At 42.8% G+C, this 12,570-nt stretch overlaps 1 protein-coding gene across 1 annotated transcript in view; it reads left to right on the top strand.

The window, feature by feature from the left end:
- The window catches only part of Il23r (interleukin 23 receptor), a 57,506-nt gene that overhangs the window by 15,658 nt on the left and 29,278 nt on the right, over positions 1–12,570 (top strand). The window contains exon 4 of the mRNA XM_048349934.1: positions 9,046–9,206. Coding sequence (XP_048205891.1) covers positions 9,046–9,206 — 161 coding nt within the window. The remainder of the gene's footprint in view (positions 1–9,045; positions 9,207–12,570) is intronic.

Here is a 12,570-nt window from a genome sequence, read left to right on the forward strand (position 1 = left end):
TGGACTTGAACTCCAGGCTTGGGCACTGTCTCAAGCTCTTCAGCTCAAGGCTAGTACTCTACCACTTGAGCCACAGCACCACTTCCAGTTTTCTAGTGGTTAATTGGAGATAAGAGTCTCACAGACTTTCCTACCTGGGCTGGCTTTGAATCACGATCCTCAGATCTCAGTCTCCTCAGTTGCTAGAATTACAGGTATGAACCACTGATGCCTGGCTGACCTATGCTTTCCACTGGCTAGAAGTTGCATTCTGAGAACCCTGATGCCAGGTTCAATTAATTTACTAGACTGACTCAGAACTCAGGACAGGCTTTACTTACATTTACTTATTTGTTATAAAGGATAGTGCACTCACTTGGTGCTTTCATCATTGACTATTGGTTATTTACTTAGCCTATATCCCTTTTATGTTCCCTAGTGGTGTGGGGTACACAGTGTGGAACATGTCAGACCTCTCATTGCTTGGTATTCCTGTTACCAATGTGTTGCCCCCAAACTGGGTCCTTTTTCCTTCTTGGAATTGTGGGGCCAGTTGGAGAACCAATGGTCGAGATTTTATTTTTAGACAAGATAGGAGGACTGGAAAGTAAACGCACAAATCAACTTCTCAATACTTGGAAGGTTAGATACACATAGTAAAGGAAATGGGTGAAGGTGGAGTGTGGGGGATGGCTGTGCCTTTAAGAGGGGACGGCCCAGTTAACCCATCCCCCCCTACTTCCTGCTTCAACCGGAAGAGAAGCCCCCACCCCTGGGAGCGAGCACGTGTGCCACCATGGCGGCCGGCGACCCCAGAGACCTGGTCCTTGGGGAGCTATGGTCTCCGCCCATAGAGGACGTCCCATGACATCACCTTGATGCGCAGTCCATTAGCCAATCGTTAATACCCAGTTAGCTCCTCTCCTTTGCACGTCTCTGCTGGTAAAAGACTGTTAGCTCCTCCCTTATTAAGCCAGATTGCTCTCTGAAGCGTCTCCGAGATCCGTATGTGCCTGGCCTCCTTGGAGGGTATGAGGAGGGAGGAAAGGGTCTCGCTCGGCCATTTGCACCTGAGGTTTACCCGTGTCCCTTCACTCCACCTTGGCCGCCCACAGGTCAGGCACCCAGGGGAGAGGGTGAAAAGGGGAGCACAGATAAGGGAGTAAGCTTACCATCCCCGCACCAGGGGAGGTAAATCTAGCCTGGCAGTGGAGCTCATAGAGGAGAGAAAGATTCATGTGTTTTCTGATTTCCCAAGAACTCAGGCACTGCTGCTTTTCCTTCCTTCTTTCCATTCATCATCATGCTGATTGTTCTTGGCATTGGAGAGTGTGGCAGGTAACCTGGAGATGGGGTTATAATGAAATTAGAGGTTGTCTAGTGGTCTCTCTGGTAGCCATCTTAGATCTGGCCAAAGTTTGCTAGTATGTCTGAGAGGGACTTCCAGTCTACAGACATCCTGTCCTGAAAGATAAAAGTTAATAGGATGGGTGACAGCCAGGTCACCAAGCCAGTCCTGAGGGACTTGGTGGGTTCCTCTAGCAACCAGCCTTCATTCTGAACACCCCTATCGGCTATCTCTTTGGAAAGAGCCTTACCACCTTGGAGATCTCAAGGGTTGTGGGAGCCAGGGACCACAAAGAAACTAAATATATACAGTATTTATTTTATCACGTCACCTCAATGTCTATGTAAAAATAGTTTTAAGATACAATCAGCCATTATTATTGACTTTTTCAACTAAAATAGTTCTGTGGTCTAGATGCTGATATGACGTAGATATTAAAAAGCAGAAACAAAATACCTAGTGACTAGGGTTACTGTCATTTTAAAAATACATTTCCATTAGATGAGATTAGTCAAAGTTGCAAAATTTCTGAGACAGAGGATGGATATGCTTAATCATCTATACATCTATATCAGGTATAGCATGGTGACAATAGTTAATAATAGTGTATTGTATAAATTTTCTGCAAGTATATTTTAAATGTTTTCACTAAACACATGTAATGAATACATTTGTTAGCTAACCATGGTAATAATTTTGTAATGTTTATGCATATTGAAACCTCATATTTAAAGTTAAAAGTGTGACTCTGTACAGAGCAGTCACCTAGCATGCACTAAGCCCTATGTGCAAACATGAATTAGCTGATTAATCTTTAAAAATGTTGAAACATAAATGTTGAATGAGCTATTTTTAACCTGTATCTTTAACAAATGCATATATTATAGGGATTTTAAATAAACTTTAAAGTGTTCTGTTGTAAAAAAAAAAAAAAAAGAATGCATTTCCATTTTGACTTGAGATCTCAATATGTGTGGTAAAAGGATTAGCCACAAACCAGTTGAGAATGTGTTTGTGTGGTTTTCTCTAACTGGAAAATAGTCAAAGATGCCCCACTTACCCATAATGCTGTTTTCTTGTTTTCATATTTGAATTCCTACTTAGTGTAAAGTTCGCATATCTTCCAACAAATTCTGTTCCCTCACATTTCAGAAAAAACACAAGGTTCTCATATGCCGGGCTTCACTCTGCCCCCATCCAAGTGGGGGGGGTCTTGGGCTTCTCTGCCTCTTCCGTGTGTGGTCCTCTACCGCCCTCTCACATCCCCGTGGCTAGTAGGGAAATACCTGCGGAAGCGGAGTCCACGGGTAGCCTCGGGTGGCGCGTAGTCGCGAGACCCCCATACCCAAGGAAGACACGGGCACGTGGGAGTCCTGGAGAAAGCCTCAGGGGCATTCTGGTTTATTCAAGGGAGGAGATAACAGTTTATACCCCCAGAGGTGCACACAGGAGAGGGGCCACTGGATTTTAATGATTGGCTAAAGGACTGTCCATCAGGTGATATCATGCAACTTCCTCTATGGGTAGAGACCACAGCCCCCCCAAGGACCGGGTCTCCGCCATTACAAACGTGGCCGAGCCGAGAGGCGGGGGCTGCTTTGCTTCTCTTCCGGTTGAAGCCGGAAGGTGGGGGGATGGGCTAACTGGGCCATCCCCTCTTAAAGGCACAGCTGTCCCCAACATCTGCCCCTTTTTGTTTTTTTTTTTTTGTTTTGTTTTTTAATTAGCAGGGGATGCTGTAAACATATGGCATATATAGGCATGAGGCAAATGCTGACATATATATATATATGGCCTCTTCCACAAAAGGAAGGGGTAGGTAAAGGGGCCATCCATTTGGCTCAGTCCAGAGAAGTTGGAGTCCTTAGCCTGTTTCCGTGCCACTCAGGATAAGTGCAGAATCATTCCTCTTTTGGCAGTGAGGTAGAAGCAGGTTTAAGCTCTGGCAACTCTGGTAGTCCACTGCAGCCAAGGCACTAGTAATTTAACACATGTAGTTAGTAAAGCATACTTTTTTTCGTAAACATTGAGGCGAAGGTGCTAAACCTTTGCGCTTACTTTTTAAAACATTTTTATCATGAAACATTGAAGTTGAGTGTCAAAACCCTCAGCTCCTATTTCCCTCCAACAGGACTCCCTAAACCAAACAGCAGGGGGAGAGCAAAGGAAGAAACACAGTGCAAAATTTCTTTAGTTTTTGTACAAAACTGCAAGCGACATTGCCACAGCGAAATATTGCACCACGAGAAATGCTCAAGGAAGAGTTTAGAAAGCAAACAAGGAAGGGAAGCTGGTTGCCTCCTACCACTACCGCTGTTGTATGCAGGCAGGCTTTCTATATTCTCTTGGAAGAGCAGAAGAAATCCAGTATGGTCCTTGTTTTCCTAGAGAAAGCAAGAAGAGACATTTTTCCAGAGCGGGTGCTGTGGGTTTAGTTTTCCAATCTGGAAAAGCATATACAAGGCTCTTTCCCACTGTTTTGGTAAGATTTAAAATTTCTTAAGATATTTCTTAAGATATTTAATGTAAGCATAGCTATCCTTACTAATCATGGGGGCTTCTCCCCCCTCTCTTTTTTTATTATTATTATTTTTTCTTATGACATAGGTGGGCACCAGGCTGGGAATATGGGCGAAGGTCTTTTCTTCTGGAGCTGCTTCCTGCTGAAAGGGGGTGAGGTAGTCAAGGGCCCCTGGTCAGCCTGGCACCGTCCAGTGTGGCTGGCAAAAGTTCCCATCATTACCACGAGAATGGAATGGCCATCTGGGCCAATGGGTGTCCTGGTCTCCTCTGGCCACCCTGTAGCTTGGCACAGCAGTATGGAAAAGATAATGGCCTTGAACCGCAAGTTTCCAGGTGGTGACTTTAGGGAGGGATGTTACTCTGTTAAAGAGACTTTTGAAAAGATCCAGCATGACAAGTTCTCAGAGCTAGTTGGCGTGAATGACATAAAATATACCCTGGGCATAAGCCAGAAAAGTAGACTGGTTAAGGACATTTAAATCCCCCAGCATATTTTGGTTGGTTCCTGAGTATTTCCTGGCCTTTGTAGGCAGATGACCTTTTGGCTTAAGAAGGGTGATGATTTTAAGAAATTTTCCTAGTCACAAAATCCCAAGGTAACTCTGTGGCTTTTAACAGCTATGGTGCCTTTGACCTGGCAAAATGTTGGCACTCTGGTTGTTTAAATTTCCATTTAGGAATGTACTTCCAGGCCTTTGTCTCAGCCTTTTTTGTATCCAAAAGACCTTGAACTCAAATGACAATTTTTTTAATACAGGAATCGCAATTACAAATTTAGAAACACTTATTTATTTAGCGTTTTAATAAATTAGTGAGAATCATTAGCTTGCTTTGCCATATTTTGTATATATATAGGGCAAACGAGAATTTACTCTTATCCCCATTAGTTAATTAAACATACTTTAAATGCTTGCCTGATTATATGTAACTTAAGATAATTAGAATTCTCACACAGAAATTCGTATCCGAATCATTAGACTAATATCCAAGACAATCGTGATAAATGTACCTTTAACCTTGTTTACCAGAATTTAAACAAAAGGGATTTTGGCCTCAGCATTTTGTTTTTTCCAATATCTCCAAATTACGAGAGTATCACAGGATCAGATCACATCAGACAAGCAAACTTTTTAACCATCCAGAAAAACTCTTTTAATTTCTAGTATCTTTGAACTGGTAATTATAGGAAATCCAGCCAAATTACTTATTGTTGCATCAGAACCATTTGTTCGCCTTTTTAAAATATCTCCAATTACTCCGTTTTTTTTGTTGGAAATCTGGGGCTTTCTCTTGTTTTAACCCCACCTGCAGCTGTAAGTTTAACAGAGAGAAAGCGTGCAGGGTGCCGCACAGGGCCACAACGGGGGTTGATCTCATAGACCAGCAGCAGGCGCTAGCCCTGCCCAGCTGCGCAAAGTCACCGGAGGTCTGCCAGTCTGAGTCCCCACCCAGCTTCCAGGAATTTAGTGTGCCCAACAGCAAGGGTGGGGGCGGGATGGGGCTGTCCTGCCTTACCAAGCACTGGTAACAAAAATCTAAGATCCAGTCTCTTTTTCTAGCAGCCACACAGTCCAATCCAGTAGGTTTGGGGCCGGCTTTGGGGGTGGAGAGAGCGCAGGCCGGCTCTAAGGCCGCGCACACAAAGCTCCGTGCCCTGGGCCGCTGCCGGCCGCCGCACTCAGCGTTGCCCACAGCCACCGGGCTGTGCTCCGGCGCGCCAGCCCAAAAATTCTCGCTCCAGGCGCTCGGTGAGCCTCCGCCCCTGCCGGGCTGTGGCAGCCCCAGAAGCGGAAAGAAAAAAAGGGGCTGGTGTGAAGGCAAGCCACTCCAGGTGCCCCGCGAGACTCTGTGCTTTGCACCCGCCATGTCCCAACATTGCCGGGGCCGTGATCTCCCACGGCAGGTGTGGAATTTGAGCCACTCGTCCCAGGCCCCAAGCACACAGCCACCTCCGCCGCCCGGCGCTGGGAGATGCACAAAGCTGCACGCCCATCCCTGTGGGCTTTAGAAATCCCTCGGCCCTTGGCCCAAGTGTCCCAAAAATCCAATCCAGTCTCTTGGAACACGGATCGATTCTGCCCCACCTTCTCTTTTGCCCAGTGGGGTGACATGCGCTCCAGAGAACTCACTCCCATTTCCCGAGGGCTACCTGACAGCTCCAGACTTGCTTTCCGTGGGCATCCATCTGGGTCGCCATTTTCCAGGCTTTGCTCTGCCCCCCATCCACGTGGGGGGTCTTGGGCTTCTCTGTATCGTTTGTGTGTGGTCCTCTACCGCCCTCTCACATCCTCCTGGCCAATAAGGAAATAACTGCCGGAGCGGAGTCCATGGGTAGCCTCGGGTGGCGCGTAGTCATGAGACCCCCATACCCAAGGAAGACACGGGCACGTGGGAGTCCCGGAGAAAGCCTCAGGGGCATTCTGGTTTATTCAAGGGAGGAGATAACAGTTTATACCCCCAGAGGTGCGTGCAGGAGAGGGGCTACTGGATTTTAACGATTGGCTAAAGGACTGTCCATCAGGTGATGTCACGCAACTTCCTCTATGGGCGGAGACCACAACCCCCCAAGGACCGAGTCTCTGCCATTACACACATGGCCGAGCCGAGAGGCGGGGGCTGCTTTGCTTCTCTTCCGGTTGAAGCCGGAAGGTGGGGGGACGGGCTAACTGGGCCATCCCCTCTTAAAGGCACAGCTGTCTGCAACACGTATATAAACATTTAAGCTTAAGCATATAACTTAACTCTAGATAGAAGCAGTTTTAAAGAACTTTAACAATTGGTTATGGTAGTGCATGCCTGTAATGTTAGTGCACAGGAACTGAGACAGCAGGATCAAGAGTTTGAAGCCAGCCTGGATACATAGGAGGTTCTAGGCCAACTCTGAGCTATGTAGAGAGACTGTGTGTGTGTGTGTGTGTGTGTGTGTGTGTACATACACACAATTTTTTAAAATTTTATTTGTATTCATAAAAGCAAATATGTCATAAATTTGAATCCATAATAATGTTTGTGTCATGAGTCCTTCATTATGGGAGAAGTCATCTGTTCCTTTTTTTCTTATCTCATGTCTCATTTTATCTTTATCATGTCTCATCTTATCTCTTGTCTCATTTAGCGATGATAACACAATTCTTATCATCTCTGTTTCACAAATGAGTAACTTAAAGGATATGGAGATTGTATATCTTCCCCCAAGTTTCACAATGTCTCTGTGGGCCTAGCTGAGATGTGCACACAAGTCAGTCCCTAACACCCAAGCCCTGTGCATGTAGTAACCACCAGGAGCCTGATTTACCTCTCACAGTATCCCAGTGACGGTACTGTTGGTGTGAGGAAATAGTGCACTGGAACTTTAAACCCTGAAGTGAATACAACTTAAATATAATTTTAAATATTTACTAGTTCTCTCCTCTATTCTAAACAGGCCTTCCTCTTCTATATCTTATAAGTACCGCGCTAACCGATTGCGCCACTGGAGCTCCCCTTCCTCTTCTATATCTTCCATTGCTTGAGTAATAGATGATTCCTTTCCTCTCATGTGTTCAGTTCCCACGTCCAATGAGTTCTACTTTCAAAGCACTTCATGTTTGTCTCCAAAGACCTTCCCTTTCCTCAGACTCATGATCCAGGTCTGGATAAGTTCACAGCCTTTTTTGTTTTCTTTTGTGTCTGTCCTGGGGATGAACTCAGGGCCTGGGCTCTGTCCCTTAGCTTCTTTTGGCTCAAGGTTAGCACTCTACCACTTGAGCCACAGCTCCACTTCTGACTTTTTCTGAGTAGTTTATTGGAGATAGGATTCTCGTGAACTTTTCTGCAGGGCAGGCTTTGAATTTTAATCCTCAGATCTCAGCCTACTGAGTAGCTAGGATTACATGTGTGAGCCACCAGAACATGGCGGCTTACAGCCTTTAATGCTTTTTCCTTCCAACACACTCACTTTCCACTCATCTACCCTCTAAGATGCCAGACAGTCCAGAACACTTCAAATAGAGTACATCTGATTACACACTCGTTTCTTTCTTTCTTTTTTTTTTTTTTTTTTTTTGCCAGTCCTGGGCCTTGGACTCAGGGCCTGAGCACTGTCCCTGGCTTCTTTTTGCTCAAGGCTAGCACCCTGCCACTTGAGCCACAGCGCCACTTCTGGCCATTTTCTGTATATATGGTGCTGGGGAACCGAACTCTGGGCTTCATGTATATGAGGCAAACACTCTTGCCACTAGGCCATATTCCCAGCCCATACACGCTCATTTCTTATCACGTGAGTGACAAATCCCCATCCATCAGATGCTCATAGAAGGTCTTTTGTGATTTAGCCTACTATACTTCAAGTTGTCTTTGCACTTGCATGCTCCAGAGGATTGATCCTGAACTTTCTCAAATATCATTGTATCTGCTTGGGTTATAACTTGCTAGGTTTTTGGTTTGTTCTGCCTATAGGTTCATCCTTCTCCACCCAATCCCCATCTCTTAATCCATCTTGACCCTCTTCTATCCTTACCTTTACCTTATGTCTTGGAAGAAATGTCGAACTTCAAGCCCTTTGTACTGGATCCTTCCCAATGCTTGTTCCCAGAGGTGGATTATTTATTAACCCATGGTCGCAGAAAGCATGGTGCCACGCACCCACAATGGTTGAGAAGCCTCTGAAAATGTTTTATTTGACTTAAAATCAGAAGAGAAAATGAAATGACTTGGTTAAAGAAAATGTTGTAACAAATCATATTAATTCATCAATCTTTATATGAATATAATTGTAAAACAACATATATCAATGAGCATATATGTATGTGTTTATATATATGTGCATTTTGCATGTCTGTGTGTATACCATTTTAATAGAGAAAAGGATCTACAAAGGCAAATGATTTTAGAACCCACTAAATGAGCCCTAGCTGGATTTTACTTTGTCTTTAAAAAATCAGAAAATAAGGCATGTATGGCAGCTCACACCTGTAATCTCAGTGCTAGGAGAGCTGAGACCAGAAGAGCATAAGTTTGAGGCCAGCCTGGGATACATAGCAATACCCTTTCTCAACCCTCATCCTCCAAAAAAAATTTAGAAAATAAAGTGAGATTTGATTCTTCTTCTTTTTCTCCCAGTACAAGATTGCATTCTGAAAGCAAGCTTTAAAAGGCATTTCTGGAATAATTTATTCAAACTAACTTATGGTCCTTTCTCTTTCTCTTTTTATAAGTTTAGAGACAAAAGAAGAGCACCGATATTTCACCTCAAGCTACGTTAACATCTCCACTGACACACTGCAAGATGGCAGAGAGTATTTGGTTTGGGTTCAAGCTGAAAATGCACTAGGCATAGTGGAGTCAAAACAACTGCAAATCCACTTGGATGATATAGGTAAAAGGGCAATTAAAAATACCTATGATGTCTTTTAAGCAAGTAATTTGTGCTTAGATTATTCAAGTCTCTAAAAAATGTTCTCATAAAATTCCTGTAGATTATGATGAGTAGAACAAAAATTATTCATAATTTTTCCCACTCTAGGCAACTCAGAGATAAAGACTAGTAACATTGTGTTGTGTATCATCCCTGTCTTCTTTCCATGTGGCTTTATGTGTTTGTATAAATATTTACTGGGAGCTTATATTCCAAGGGCCAGGGAAAACAATCCAGACAGAGAACTTGTCCTACACTAGTGCTGTGTACAAGGAAGATGCAAACAAAAACCCAGGTTATGATAATGAGCGATAAGTCTTATGTTGTAAGGACAGAATACCAAGTTATATTCTATATACTATTTGGGGAATTATGTAGGAGGTTTTTATTCTCATTTCAATGAACTTTACAAAATACATCAATTATTGTAGAGACATCTCTGCATTCATCAGCCAGATTAGCAAATGTTAACATCTTTTGCTTCAGATATTTTTTTTAGATCCTGTCTCTTTAACTTACAATATGTACAAATAACTTAATCTATTTTTTGTGTTATCTGAGTATTTAGTAGTTTAGCCCTATAATGCTGGGGGATTACATTAGAAACTATATGACCATGAAGAATCCTGTAGTTAAATCCCCATCTAGTCCTTTATTTTTTCATGATTTTTTTTCTTATTTACTGTCAAAGTGATGTAAAGAGAGGTTACAGTTTCATATGTTAGGCATTGGATACATTTCTTGTACTGTTTGTTACCGCATCTAGTCCTTTTAATTTTTCCTCTTTTGTTTCTTTTTGCCAGTGAGTTTGAACTCAAGGCCTGTGCACTGTTTTTGAGCTTTTTGTTCTTAGCATTCTACCCCTTGAGCCATAGCTCCACTCCTGGCTTTTTGGTAGTTAATTGGAGATAAACGTCTCACAGACTTTACTACCAGGGTGGCTTTAAACCAGGATCCTTAGATCTCAGCCTCCTGACTACCTAGGATTACAGGTGTGAGTCCCTGGCCCCATGTTCTCACTTAGTTCCTCATTGTTTCATTTTAATAAATTCCAAAACAGTAATTACTGTTGAGCCTTTCACAACTATTTCTAAGCCATAAATTCAGGACTCAGCCAGAGAGTGCCATGTCTGAATTCATCTCTCTATTGAAGCCAGCCAGACTCTTAAAAGAAAAACAAACAAAAAACAGAGCAATGGGGCTGGGAATATGGCCTAGTGGCAAGAGTGCTTGCCTCCTACACATGAAGCTCTTGGTTTGATTCCCCAGCACCACATATATGAAAAATGGCCAGAAGGGGCGCTGTGGTTCAGGTGGCAGAGTAGCTGCTAGCCTTGAGCGGGAAGAAGCCAGGGATGGTGCTCAGGCCGAGTCCAAGGCCCAGGACTGGCAAAAAAAAAAAAACACACACACACACACAAAAAAAAAAACCAGAGCAATGAAAATAGTTGAAATTGTTTTCAGAAGAGGATCTTAGGTAAGGGAGAATGACAAATAGGTTGGCTTGACTGGGATACCTTCTATACAGGTATGGAAGTGGACAATTAATGCATGCAAAACAACAAATAAATATCTATTCATTTGCCTTTAAGAGCAGCAAATGTAACTCATTTTTCGGTAGAAAGAGGAATATTGGAGGAAGAAATAAAGCTACTCCACATAGATGTTGTTGGTTAAACCATATAACTGAAAGAATAAAAAGATAATGATGTAGCAATGACCACTGACTCTCCTTAATTGAATATCAAATGTTCAACTATCAACAAGCTAGGTTTGATTTTGAGCTCCAAAAGTTAATGTTTCCTTCTTTGTGAAATCAGGATTAAATGTGTATTTGATGATAAACATGATGAATAATGTCTAGACAGGTAAGGATTCAGAGCAACAGTTTCCAAATACTCAAACTTACATATTGCAAACTTTCATAAGACTCTTATCTCCAATTAACTAGCAAAAAAGCCAGAAGTGGAGCAGTGGCTCAAGCAGTAGAGCAGTAGCCTTAAGCACAAAAACTCAAAGACAGTGCCCAGGCCTTGAGCTCAAGCCCCATTTCTGGTACACACACACACACACACACACACACACACACACACACACACACACCTATGTGTCTGACAACTTTCCTGCTGTTTAATAATTTAGGGTATATGAAACCTTCCCTTTACCCTTAGGGGATCACTAGATACAATAATCACAATTAATAACTTCTTATTAATCATAACCATCTTAAGTAATGAAATGGTTGAAAAATATGTCCAATGCTCTGAGTGTTAGATTCATATTTGAAAATGCACACTGTTGACTATAGGGATGAACAATAGCTAAGAACTACAGTTCTCTTAATGACATGATTGGCACTCTTTTTTTATGAATCTTCATTTTAAAGTAGAATGCAATAATATACCCTCTTCTTAAAACAGACTCCTTTGAATGGATTAATGCTATGTAAAAGTTCTCATGTCCAGAATCATGGCAGCAGAGTCACTGTTAGAAACTAGCTTCTAATTCGTTTTCAATATGACCTTAGTCATCACATCCATTTATTAGAAATCTACTGTGTCTCAGCTAACACACATCACATTTCATTTTGGACACAAACATACATGGCACTACTGTCCACACTTTACAACTGAGGAAAATGATAAAACAATTTGCCCCAAATCACTTAGCTCATAAATTAGGAAACACAGATTGAGTCCAGACTTTCTGAGTTGTTATCTAGTTAACCACTCTCCCATCACCCCTAACGAGAAAACCCTAGCTAGCCTCCATCTCCAAGGCTTTGTTGCTCATGTGTGTAAACTGAAGTGTTTCTTCTTCTTCTTTCTCCCCACTTCCTTTCTCTCTCCCCCTCCCCCTTCCCCTTCCTTTCCTCCCCTCCTCCCACTCTCCCACCTACTTGCTTTTCTTCCTCTTCTTCCTCCCCATCCCTTTTCCATCTCCTCCCTCTTCCTATCCCTCACTCTCTCCTTCCCTCTTCCCCTTTTTCTTCTCCTTCACCTCCATCCTGTCCCTTTCTCTTCCTCCTGTGCTGATCCCTACTCCATCTTTACCTAGTCTTTATTAAAATATGGACTGAGAAACTCTGATTGAAAATACATACCCGCTGTGTGGGAAACTCCCAGTAACAGAGCTATGAGATCATTAACAGAACTGTTTCCATTGGTGACATTTCAGGAATGAAAGTGCAAGTTAGATAAATGAGCTGTTTTCTGAAACTGAGAGAACAGAAAACTCTTCTGGGAGTAATTTCCATGTAATTGCCACAAGGTTGGGCTTTAATTACCTTAGGGAAGCTATGCTGAAATATATGGCTGGAAAATAA

The sequence above is a fragment of the Perognathus longimembris genome, chromosome 7, assembly GCF_023159225.1.
Source record: "Perognathus longimembris pacificus isolate PPM17 chromosome 7, ASM2315922v1, whole genome shotgun sequence".
NCBI classification, from domain to species: domain Eukaryota; kingdom Metazoa; phylum Chordata; class Mammalia; order Rodentia; family Heteromyidae; genus Perognathus; species Perognathus longimembris.